At 42.3% G+C, this 13,134-nt stretch overlaps 1 protein-coding gene across 5 annotated transcripts in view; it reads right to left on the bottom strand.

Moving 5' to 3' along the window:
- The window catches only part of nrg2a (neuregulin 2a), an 89,616-nt gene that overhangs the window by 51,665 nt on the left and 24,817 nt on the right, over window positions 1-13,134 (bottom strand). Inside the window, exon 1 of one of the 5 annotated variants that reach the window (XM_077547473.1) lies at window positions 3,086-3,300. The exons of the other annotated variants lie outside the window; for them this stretch is intronic. Coding sequence (XP_077403599.1) covers window positions 3,086-3,173 — 88 coding nt within the window. The 5' untranslated portion in view covers window positions 3,174-3,300. Of the gene's footprint in view, window positions 1-3,085; window positions 3,301-13,134 lie in introns of those variants that run through there. 5 annotated transcript variants of the gene reach the window in all.

The raw sequence follows: 13,134 nt of genomic DNA, 5'->3' as shown, positions 1-13,134 counted from the left end.
CTTTTTTTTAAACCGATACCAGTATAAGTACTCAACTATTGAGTAGCCACTGATTCCGATACCAAGTACTGATACTACTATTACTTTTAAAACAGAATTTTTCCCCCAAAAAAAAAACAATGACGGATCATTTTAAAGAAAGACTTATATATCCTAATATAGCATTTTATTCTTAAAATTGCATGAAATAAATGTCAAATTTATATTCTTCTAGTTCCTGATTGTAAAATGGGCACAAGTATCGGCTGCCATCATGTGTACCAATGAAATAAAGCCATGTGTACCAATGAAATAAAGCCAGGTATCGGCCTAATATCGATACCTGGTAGCAACTGTATATCAGAATAAAGATGTGATATTCAGAGGAAAAATGTGTACTTTTATAAAGAATAAAGGTCTAAAAATCAAGAAAAAAGGAACTGATAAGGGTCGTTATACTTAAAGACAAAAATCTAAATTTGACGAGATTAACTGCAAATTATTAATATAAAAACATGAAGAAATGTGTAGATGTAAACAGAATGAACTTAAGTCGCTTTTGTTGGGTGCCATAAACATTTTTAGCAAATATTATTATAATTATTAATTGATCAATTTATTTATTCAATTATTTTTTTTATATTACTAATCTGAAACCTATTTAAAGATATTACCTGACTAATAATAATTGCTATTCTTGAATCATTTTTGTTGTTGCCATACTTCTTTTTCCCATTTTTCCCACTTCAGCCCATTTATCAGTAATATACTGAAAAGTAGTGTGATGGATATTTATTTTCCTTAATTAGTTAATTTATAGTGTGTGTTTACACTTGCACCCCTAAAAAAATTAGAATAGGGCCCACTGTGCATGCTCCTGGTAAAGAAAGTTAGTCTAGAGCCCTGTAATTTTAATATGACATCACCCTTTACTACTATTAACATAATTGATTATTATTTACTAACCCATTTCTTTTCAGTGTGGCCTTGGTAGCTGACGCCTACCTTGTAACATAGTGCACTCAAACACCTGCTGGGAAAATCACATCCTTTAAAAAATGTACAAGAGGGAAGTTGAAGAATGAGTCATATTCCTGACTGACAAGCCACTCATTGGTCAGATTACATACAATTACATTTGACACTTCAGAGACACACAAGGACGTGTGCACATGCACGCGCATGCCGGACCATGCGCCGTTGATTACAAACAAGGCAGCATGTTATGAAGGCAAGGGGAGATTTTTATTTTCATTTTTTATAGAAAATATTTACACTCAACTTGATTGAACAGCCATTTTTCTTATTTCCATGTATATCCGTACAGTTGTGTTAAATTGCCCCCAGGTCGCCGAGGCCCACAGTGCACAATCACAATTAATTAATCATGATGCACGGATTTTAGTTATTTACATTCTACTTAATTATGTTACTACAGTATACTTTTAAAAAAAAGTTCAACATAATAGACCATTATTTTATTTTTATTTAACAAATTTGGATTTTTTTTTTCCCCGAGTGGCTGGGACGGATTAAGAGTAATCCCATTTATTTCAATGGGGAAGCATGATTTGGGATACAACCATGGTCACCAAACGATTTAAATTTATATCCCAAAGCACTACTGCATTGGATGGAGGTGATCTGTAGTTTTCATAGCATTTTTTTTTTTTAGCATCATAACTTTATATCAGGATTGCCAGTTTTGCCTAAAAAAAAAAACATACTGTCATTTTCTTCGTCTTTCTTTTTTTTTCTTTTTTACAAATAGGTGCCATTCATCACCTCTCTTGAACGTGTTTTATTGCTCTCGGCAGCGTGACGCTTCGTCATGAATAATTACAAGGAGGCAACTTACTTATTACAGAGCGTTAAGAGACTCGCAATCTTTTCATCTCACAATTCGCAGCCTCAATTCAAGTCGATGCCGTGCGGAATGTGAAGATAAACATTGTAACGTGATTTCCATAGATTGAATGTCATATTCCAATATAGAGCCAATCAAAGTGGAATGGAACGGTGATCCCAACCAGGCTGCTGTGACAGATCATCAGGGCTGCTGCGGGAAATTATTAACTTTCATTTGATTAATTACTGCTATTTTATGATCATCCATACATGCTAGCAACGTGTATTGACAGGCACAACAATTAAATGTGCTTCCATAGAAAGCAGAAGGTAGAGTAAACCTGTATCCACCTGTTGCCATCCATGGCATGGGCCATTTTTATTTGGTGGCCTGCCGTCAGGTTTTTTTTATTGAAGTGAGTGCCTTGGCTTGAAGTTTGGCCAATACTGCACTAGAACATGCAAACTATGTTATGTTACGTACTATGTCATAAGGATGTCATTTGGATTAGATCTGCTGCAGTGCTGGTTGCTGAATGAAGATGCTCCCCACAAAATATTCCATAAGCACTCCAGGCTTTCTAGATCCCTATCTGATCTCAAAACTGATTTTGTAACATACAATAAATAAATAAATAAATAAATAAAAGATCACGTTTTGAAAAGGATAAAGCCAAAGAAGTCCCAATTGAAAGCAAGGAGTGAAAGAGGGGATGGGCTTCCCCGTGACCTGAGGTCAATCTACAGTGACATGCTGCAGCTTGCATGCAACCAGCAGTGAGCAAGCACATTTGCTACACTGGCTTCTCCGGTGATACTCTGACGTGGAAGCAAAAAATAAAGACACGCTTATGTACGGTGACTCATCACTGACATCCGAAAAAAAACACTGAAGATGCTGATAAATTATTAACCTTGTCCAAAAGTGTTCCACAAATACTTCCCGAGTGAAAATGTCAACCAGACAACAAGATGGCATCCCTTTAATGGGAATCGGCGCCAATCAGATTTTATACTACAAATTAACTTTTTTCATTATTTCGCATTTTTGTAAGCCGAGTACATAATCACAGCATTCAACAATTCTCGCTTGCCGCCAAACCAGATGTGTCTCTACACGCTGCCCACATTAGGAGACACATCCATGTGACAACCTGGCTGCAAGCTTTGACAAGCTGAGAGCGAACACAAACTTCCTTTGGATTCGCCTCCCTCGCACCCCCATGCAAATCATCGTGCACCTTCAATTTCTTCTTACCTTGAGTGGGATCGCCCTCCTTCTCTTTTTGCCCTTTCTTACCACCCTTCTTTCTCCCTTTTTTATCTTTCCCCTTAGGCTCCGTCATGCTGTCACAATGAAGTAAATCCTCTCGGTAAAAGAGCCCCAAAATAAAATGTGGAGGGAAAAAAAAGTAGGTAGTCCTGTGGGGGACGGGGGGGAGCGTGTGGCAAGAGGGCACCCGCAGACTCTGAGCCCAGTTAGAGCGTCTCTCCTCCTATATAGACTCGCACCAATCAAGTACAGCAAGGAACCAACTACTCCTCACAGCAGGGTGAGCGAGAGAGAGAGAGAGAGAGGGGGGGGGGGGGTGAGGAAGGAGGGAAGAGGGAGGAAAAGTAGGAAGAGAAAAGGTGGGGACGGCTTAAGAAAAGTGAGAGAATACGGAAGAAGGGAGGAGGCAGAGGAAGGCATTTCCCATCGCTATCATAGGCAATCAACTCTTCCCTGACTGGATCTTATAGATAAGTGGTGGCTCGTCCAGGCCCCACAGCCATAAATGAGCATCAAGAGGGCCCCCCTCACCCCCACCCTCGAGAAAAGTCCCATGTGGTCCATAAAAAAAAAAAAAAGGTTTCCTCTACTAGCATCTTCTCTCTTTAGTAATGACCCGTGCACAAGTGAGACCAAGACCCCCTCTTTGCACTGCTGACCCCACCCAGATAACTCAAGCGGATGGGGTAGGGGGTGGAGTGCATGGTTGCGGGGAAAAGGGGGGGGGGGGTTCGAGGTGACGGTCTGCCCTTGCCAATTTGTAGTCAGGGTCACAAGCCACTTCACATCTGGGTCCGATTTGACGCGCTCAGATTCAGGAGATACGTGTGAGGGAGAGACAAGGTGGGGGGTGGTGGTGGGGGGGATTCGGGGGGGTGCTTGTGAGGTGCTAAAAGTCCGATCCCAATCAGCGACAGACTGCTTCTTGCTAAAATTACACAAAATCATCTTTTGCTTCCTGTCTTGTCTGTCAGAAACTACCACCCACCCTCGCATACCCCCACCCGCGCGCTCCCCCAACCCCCCGCACTCAACCCCCACCCGCCTACACGCGAGTCGCAACACGCCCGTGGATGCACGTCTCCCTCGCAGTCCACGTTACAGCCAGGTGTCACCGATACCCACGCGGAGGAAAGAATCCAGATTGATTAAACAAGATGGTATCTTCCAAAACGGCGAGTAATAGTAGACGGGACCCTTCTGCAAAAGCGTTTTCACCCCGTAGGTCTCATCCATGTATAGGTTAGCATCGAGCAAAGTCAGGCTTGAGGGAAATGTTAGGACAAAAAAGCAAAAACTTGACTGCAGGTGAAGGCCAGTAAGAGAACACTGCAGTTATTTATGTCGATTCTTTTTTCTGTACATGCAAACTGCATTTAAGGCCACAATGGGGGTGAGAGGTCTTGTTTTGATCACCATATGCAAAAACTATATGATTTCCACCCGAATTTGTGGGGGAGTCAAACATGTGTCCAAGTAGAACTCATCCTGTAATGCTTGAAAAGGTTTCTTTTTGACATTTGAGTCGCAATGTAACCACACGAAATCTTCCATCACATTCCTTAATAATCTCTTACGTCATTCTCAATGAAACAGAAAGTATTTTGCCAACGCAAAAAAAAAAAAGTACTTATAAAATGTCACAAACTATTCTTCATTTCTGTTTTCAGAACGGCACATTCCCATCATCTTATGTCATCTTTTGCAAAACAGGAACTGTCCAGCCAACATATGGACGAACAAGCATAAATCACTTTTGTTACAGGTTAAACCTTGGTGGAGGTCTGTTCTCTATTGAGTAAGACACACCACAGTAAAGGAATCTGAAAAAAAAAATGGCAGTTTTGATCATAAAATATTGTGTATAGGGATGGCTTAAAGAACAAAATAGAACCTTCACCACTTCAAATCCAAATTTCACCATCACAAACACAGGCACGCGGCGATTTTTGATGACACTTTTGGTAACATTTTGACCTTGGAGGAGGTCTGCGCTGTGTCAAACCAGCTGCTAATTGTTTGAAGTGTCATATTGAAGAGGAACTCCAGGCAGCCTACTTGTATCAGCCCTGTTTTTCTCTATTCATCGCAACTTTTATATTTCTTCATTTTCTTTTGGCTTATAATTGATTAAAACGTCTTTGCAGTTGCTGTTTAAAATACTAACTGTGCTTGAGAGCCTGTACTTACTGTATATTTAAATGCTGGATACAAAATACATATATTTCTGACGCTGTTTATTTGATTGATATGAATGGACGTAACCTTCGCACTGGGTAGGCATGTCTGGGGTTAACCCAAAAATGATGGGCGAAATAAATAACCCGCCAAACAACCCAAGCATTGGGCTTCTTTATGGGTTATTATTATTATTACTATTTTTTATTATTGAGAGCTCAGTATTGTTCATTCGGTAATTTTCCCGATTTGACATGTCATCATCATTCCTCTCTTCCAAAGTGTGTTATGTGCCCTATATGTCTATAAAAGTGTATTGTGCAAAAAATGGGTTATTATTTTAATAAACCGGTTAATTTTTTACCCACTTCAATCAGGTTATGCAATTAACCCCAAAAAGTTGGGTTGGTTCAATTTTGACCCAATTAAATTGGGTTATTTAACTCTTTGACTGCCAGACGTTTTCAGAAACGGGATGTCACCAGTGCCAGCCGATTTAAGCATTTTGACTGATCTTTCAAGGTCCACAGAAAATGTTGTGTTTGGACTATGTAAACACACATACTACCAAATGAAAGATTGAACTTTCATCATGCCTTTCGTCTTTGAAAAAAATTCCCAAGTGTGAGCTGCTTGCAACCGGTCGCCATTGTTCGCTTCCTCAGCCATCTAGCTCCGCCTCACGTCTTCTACTGCCGGGTCAACGCTTCCAACCTCGAAGTCACCATCATCATCATCGATGATGATCAGCGTCGTCATCAATGTGCTCTTTAGCGTTGGTCGATGCTTTTCGTCTTTGAAAAAAACTGCTCAAGCGTGAGCTGCTTGCAACCGGTCGCCATGTTCTCTTCCCTTCCCCAGCCATTGTCCCCTCTAGCTCCGCCTCACGTCTTCTACTGACGCCTACCCAATCTTGTCAAAAGAGAGTCATTGCTGCCATCTAGGGGCCAAAAATAGTCATTAGGCTAACTAGATCTGCTTGAAACTTTCACCACAGCTGGTCAAGGCTTTCCTCCACCCGTTTCCCAAAAAAATAAAAAATAAATTGTTAGAACGTCTTTTAACGTCCTTGGCGGCCCTCCGTAGGTTTTTACTAAACGTCATTTAACGTTTTTGGCAGTCAAAGAGTTAATTAAACTAAAAAGGTTGGGTCAAATGATTAACAACCAAAAATGATTGGGTGGCCTTGTGGGTTATTAATTTATTTTTACTCAACAGTTTGGGTTAAACAACTTAAAAAGTTGTGGTGGTCCGTTCTTGACCCAAATTTGGGTTGATTTATACAAAAACTAAATAGAAAAAAAAGATTTTTGGGTGCAATTGGATTTTTATTTTATTTTTTTACAAAACAACTTAATGTTTGGGTTGTTTTGCGAATGATACATTTGACCCAAAACTATCCATTTATCTTAATTTCTTAAGGGGAGAATCCTGAATCATGCAACTCTCAATGAAACCCGGCCATTCAAAGTCGAAACAAAAAAAAAAAAAGGGTGGATGAGTCATCTGCTGGGCTCTCCCAGGTTTTGTCTGAGTGCAGCCCAGGGAGAATTCTTGACGTGTCTCGGGAGGAGTCGGCGGCAGCGGCGTGGTTTGTAAGGGGGCAGCTAAGAGGTCATGTCTTAACAGGTCAACGCACTCAACAGCGCACGCCTCATCTGCGACGCAAGAGAAGTACAAAAGGTCAACGTATGGCCAAGTTGTGACACGCCAGCCTGCTCCGACGTGGTGCTTCCCTAAACCTAATTGCTCTTTCCTCGCTACTCTCTCCTCCTCGCGGCTGTTGCAGATGATCTAATCTGTCAGCAGAGGTAACCGAGTCCTGGCGGGGGGCTGCGGTGCGGAGAGATCCCTCGCCCTGCCACGCTAAAAAAATATCAACACTCACTTCCTCCTACATTCTACAGGATGGGACGCTCGCTGGGCCTGTTGTGTGCACGTGGGTGGGCATGTGGTTTATGTATGTGTCACAAATGTGAGTATTAGTGACATCAGAGCGGAGGAAATGAGGATACGGCGCGTCGATTTAGAGGAACACGGCCAGTTGTCTGTGTTGAGAAACTGATGAGCGCAATCAGACACATCCTCAAAACATGCAAGCTTGTGAAATGTGAAATTTGTCGACAGCCGTTACGACTGGACGTGTCCGTAGGAACCACGTCAGAAGATATGAACCTCTGGGATGGTGTGCATTTCAAAACCGAGGCTTGCCGCCAAACTATTTGCAAACCTTCTGGGCTGCCGCTCAACTGGAAACAAACTATTTTGTAACGTTTAATAATATAAACGCATACGTGCGTGACATTTACTGCGTGCCACTTGGCAGTGTTACAAAAAGTGAAAGAGAAGATGCGCCATTAAAAGGGAGGCGAAAGGAGGAAAATGTACTATAAAACAATCAATCAACATTGAAAGGTCAGATAATCGTTTGTGCAGGCATTTTAGAGCATCAGAAAAAGCAGCAGCTTGTGGACTAGACAAGACTCCGTGTCAGCCATTTTGAGAAGTGATGATAAATAATATTATTATTTTTATTATTATCACTACAGTTGTTCTGTCAGTTTTATTTTATAACTTATATATACTTATATTCTCAGTCTTGTATTGTTTAGTTTTTACTCCCATTACTTTGTAGTTAACACACAGAGGTAAGCATGGCATTATGACTCTACATTCTTCTTCATCTTATCCACTGTATGTACTCCTTTTACAAAGTTCCCCCTAGTGTTCAGACTGAGAACACACCCTATAACGTGTTGCTTGCCAGTAGCGTAGCCAGAAATGTTCATTTTCATATAACTAATAAAAAAAAATTTAAAAATCATAATAACAATAAAATTAGATAATATTAACTCTTTGACTGTCAGACGTTTTCAGAAACGGGATGTCGCCAGTGCCAGCCGATTTAAGCATTTTGACTGATCTTTCAAGGTCCACAGAAAATGTTGTGTTTGGACTATGGAAACACACATACTACCAAATGAAAGATTGAACTCTCATCATGCCTTTCGTCTTGGAAAAAAATTCCCAAGTGTGAGCTGCTTGCAACCATTGTTTGCTTCTTCAGCCATCTAGCTCCGCCTCACGTCTTCTACTGCCGCGTCAACGCTTCCAACCTCGGAGTCACCATCATCATCATCGATGATGATCATCGTCGTCATCAATGTGCTCTTTAGCGTTGGTTGATGCTTTTCGTCTTTGAAAAAAACTGCTCGAGCGTGAGCTGCTTGCAACCGGTCGCCATGTTCTCTTCCCTTCCCCAGCCATTGTCCCCTCTAGCTCCGCCTCACGTCTTCTACTGACGCCTACCCATTGCTGCCATCTAGGGGCCAAAAATAGTCATTAGGCTAACTAGATCTGCTTGAAACTTTCACCACAGGTGGCCAAGGCTTTCCTCCACCCGTTTAAAATAAAAAAATAAAAATTGGATGACGTCTTTTAACGTCATTGGCGGCCCTCCGTAGGTTTTTACTTGACGTCTTTTAACGTCCATGGCAGTGAAAGAGTTAATAATAACCATAATCATAGAAGAAAAATCACAGATACCAAAATGTTCCCTTAGGTAAGGAGGTGGCCAGAGAGTGATAAGGGGAGGCCATGGCCACCTTTGGGCACCACGTAGCTCCGCTTGTGTCCTCAATCTTATTCAAAATAACACAACAAATACCCTCCAATAAAGTTTCTCATCTACGCTAGAGCATCTGCTGTTTTTCAACAGACGTGGGGCCGTCCTTGGCTCGGGGTGTGGAGTCGGTGGAGGGGGCACAGTGGGCCAGCGTGGGAGGGGCATGACTCGCAGAGCAAATTGTGAAAAAGAAAATGACCCGAGCCCTATATGTTCTGACACGGATCCTTTGTACGTTAAGTCCCCGCTCATAAATGCTTCCCAGGCCCCATCGCTGCTCGCCTCCTAATCCCTCCCAGAAAAGGAGAGACAGCTCTCCAGTGTGATGGAGCTGAGCAAGCGGCATACCTGCACATCATCACTGCGAGACAACACTCCTGCCCTTCCACAGTCATACAAGTTTATCTTTGCAGACATAATGACTTTAAACAGCCATTAGCCTACGTTGTTTAGGTCTTTCTGCTTCTTGCCAACAAAGTGCATTTAGGTATCGGGGCGATGTCAAGTTCAGCGCACTGTGCGGTGCCTGCTTTTAACGCACATCGTGTTGTCTCAACTCTTAGCTCTTGACAAATGAAGTAAGGGGTGTTGGGGGCTGGTCTAAGAAAAACAGGAATACACAAGGATTAAAGCAGAGGACATTTAACCTGTGAGGAAAACTGTATTGCTCCATTTGTGTTTTCAAATGGAGAGGATTCGAGGCAGTTGCGCAAGCAAATGTAGCACATTTCTTTTAGCACGTATCCTGTTCAGGGTTGCAAAGGGGCTGCAGGTGATTTAGGGTGAAAGGTGGATTACACAGCAGCACAGCGGACATCAACAAGCAAACAGTTATCGGCCCTACATTTGTTCACATTCATGTATTTGCTAAATAAATCCAATTCTGGGAAAGAAAAGTCCCAAATATGATATATAGGACGGTGTAGTGGAATGTCAAAGCAAGTTTCAGGATGGGATCCAGATTACATATTTGGCTACAATATGAAAGTAGAATGGGAAAAATTCAGGGCAAATAACGGCTAGCATGTCGGCCTCACAGTCGAAAGGGTTTTGGTTCGAATCTTGGCTCAATCTCTGCTTTAAATGCATTCCAAAATTGCCAATGGGAAGTGTTGAAATGCATTTGCAAATACATAGATTTCCCACTTGCAAATATATGCAAAATTTTGTCTACAAGTAATATGTTTAAACGTATTTGCAAATACGTTTGAACATACTTGTAGGCGAAATGCTAAAGAGTTAGCATTCTTTTCCACTGTAAAAAAGTAAAAACTAAAGTTTAAAAAAATGTTGTAGTTTTTTTTTTATTTGGCCTTACATTATACAAATACGTTGGGAAATTAAGTAAGTAAACATTGCTTAGTCATAATTTTTATGATTTATTTTTATGTCTGCAAGTTTTTAGCATTTCGCCTGCAAGTACGTTCAAACGCATTTGCAAATACAGACGCTCCCCTACTTACGAACATTCGAGTTACGAACAACGGTACATACGAACATGTCTGCGCGCATGCGCGCATGTCAAAAAATGTTCGGAAAGAGATGCTGTAAGTTAGATTTTTTATTGCGCACCTTTTTCCAAGTACTGTAGTGCTTCTTTCCGCCGCTAATACCGACGCTTGGCGCTGTGAGAGCTCACCCAGCATTGGAGGCTCAGCAACGTGTCGAGGAGGAGGAAGAAGAAGAAACGCCTGTCGCTCATAGATAAAGCCATCGCACTCTTCGAGCAGCAAGACCCAAATATTGAACGTTGCACAAAGGTTGCAAATCAATTGAATGATGCCATACAGTGCTACCGCATCATTTATGATGAAAAAATAAGAAAACTGTCTAATCGTCGTTAGATCGCTTCTTTCGGCCAGTTTCTAGTAAATCCTCCAAGGAAGATACTCATCAACCCTCATCTTCTTCTTCGCGACCCTCAACTTCTTCCTACATTGAAGTTACGGAGGAGGAAGTAACTTTTGAAGCCCATTCCAGCGACGACGAAGAACCTCTCATGATATAAAATCCTCCTCTTCCTCCTCCTCCTCCTCCATCAAATCCTTAAGCATCGAGTACATCTTCCAAAAGTAAGTTAAACTTCATTTTATTTATCTTATTACGTACATGTACATACTGTGTGTGTCTCTCGCTCTCTCTCTCTAACATACGTAGTACAGTACTGTACGTATTCTCTTTAAACATAAATTCTAATACAAAATATAGCACTGAAGCAACTTACGAACAAAATCACCTTACGAACGATCGATCGGAACGTAACTCGTTCGTAAGTTGGGGAGCGTCTGTATGTGAATAGTAAATAGTGATTGAAAACACAAACTACACCCATAAAAGTTAACTTTGGGAAGAACAAATTGGAGCCTATCAGATAATATCCACTTTATTTGACTAAAAATGCTTAGAGAAACGGCAGACTACATTCGTAAAAGTCACCTCAAAAATATACAGTCAAACAGAAATCCTCTTCCATCAGCTGAGCTGACTATGCAGTGAAGCCGGGTGTGTGAACATGCACATGCAGGTTGTCTGATGACAAGATTAAAAAAACCTGCTACTCCAGCTGCGCTATCAGCGTTAAGTGTAGCTCAAGGGGATGCATATTTAATACATAAATCTTTCGGCATTCTGTATATACATGGTGCCACTTTTGTTGCTTTCTATAAACGTCTCGTTGGCATAAATGACAGAAATATGTGAGACATTGAAGGCGTGAATGAATGAATGTTCGTGACAGGTTGAGGCCCCAGGAAGGGCCTCGTTTGTCAAGGTCGGCGGTGCCAAGGTCAGCCGGGTATCCAAATCGAAGTGAGCTCTGCTTGGCGACAGCTGAGATCAGGGCCACAGACAAAAGAAAAACAAAAACAAATGGGGGGGGGGGGGTAAATGCGCAGAAAGATGACATGCCGAGCCTCGCTTTCAAACGAGTAGATGGACGGCTGTGTGAATCCGACGACGAATGCAAGCGTTAAAAAACAAGGAAGTCATCCTGGGTGGATTGGGGCCTCTTTGACGTTTGCGCAGCACATTGCTGTCACCATGGCAACCGCAGTCTTAAGGGTAGCAACGGCAGCACGTGAGATGCGGATGAGGGCGGAGCCACGATGAGGGAGACAGGTGGGGGGGGGCTGAGAGTGAGACGAGATCGGAGTGAGAAAGTAAGGAGAAAACGTGTGAGGATACAACAGGAGGAGGGGAAAAAGTGAGAAAGGTTGACACAGCACAGAGACGGGAGAGCTCGGCCGCTGTGTCGCGTCTATTGTGCCAAGCCTGCTGGGAAACACTGCAGTAGCATCTCACAGGGGGGAGGGGGCGTGGGGGGGTTGGGGGGTTACCAGTGTCAGCACTGAGCATGCTCCACTCACCAGGCCTGAAAATGACAGCGAGCTCTTTAGCCGTCACCCCCCTCACACACACACACACACTCACACACACACCGGATGAATTGTACCCGGTGTGCCTGATTGCTGATGCTGACTCATATCGCGATGGCTTTGATTGGGGCTGAGAGGAGCAAGAGAGGAGCATAGCAACTCATCAGCCAATAGGGCATGGGAGGGAATTACGTGTTCCTCGACAGCCCGGAACTGCCAGATGTGATCCAGCCAACTCACTGTAAAGCCGCGTACAAATGAGTTATGAATGTTCACAATGGAGAGCAGGTTGATTTTCTATCTCCATTTTGGTCTGCATGCATGTTCAGGCACACATAGCTAAATACCACATTTATAGCTTTCCCTCTTTTTTTTTATGACCACAAGATTGTCAGATCAAGATTTTGTGATGCAAGAAGCGGCATGCGCGTGCTTATGTTTGCAGCAGCTCTGCAGAGCAAGACCATTTATTTCTACAGCTCGCAAATCATTTTCCACTCGTCGACAGCAATTCCAAATTGTTAGGTGTCTTCTCAGTCACAAACCAGCCGCGAAACACAAAGAAATAATGGCCAACAGAGGGCGACAGAATGGAAAGCCCCCTTTTTTTAGATGGGGAAAAAAAGAAAATGCGAGGAAGCAGGGTACAGGGGTACAAAAGGGGAGCACAGAATGCAGCCAGGAAAAAAAAAATCCATGCACATAAAAACACAATGATGACATGGAACAATTTTCAAAGATTTGATGTAACAACATGGTGCCCATTGCCCCCAAAAACCACAGAAGTAGCCCATTAGCGTGTTATAAAAATAGCTTTTGAGTGATAGGACATGATGTAGAAGTGATCATTTAATTCT

Source organism: Vanacampus margaritifer, chromosome 16 (assembly GCF_051991255.1).
Source record: "Vanacampus margaritifer isolate UIUO_Vmar chromosome 16, RoL_Vmar_1.0, whole genome shotgun sequence".
NCBI classification, from domain to species: Eukaryota; Metazoa; Chordata; class Actinopteri; order Syngnathiformes; family Syngnathidae; genus Vanacampus; species Vanacampus margaritifer.
The sequence above is the reverse complement of the archived record's forward strand: the minus strand, read 5'-3'. Positions and strand labels throughout refer to the sequence as shown.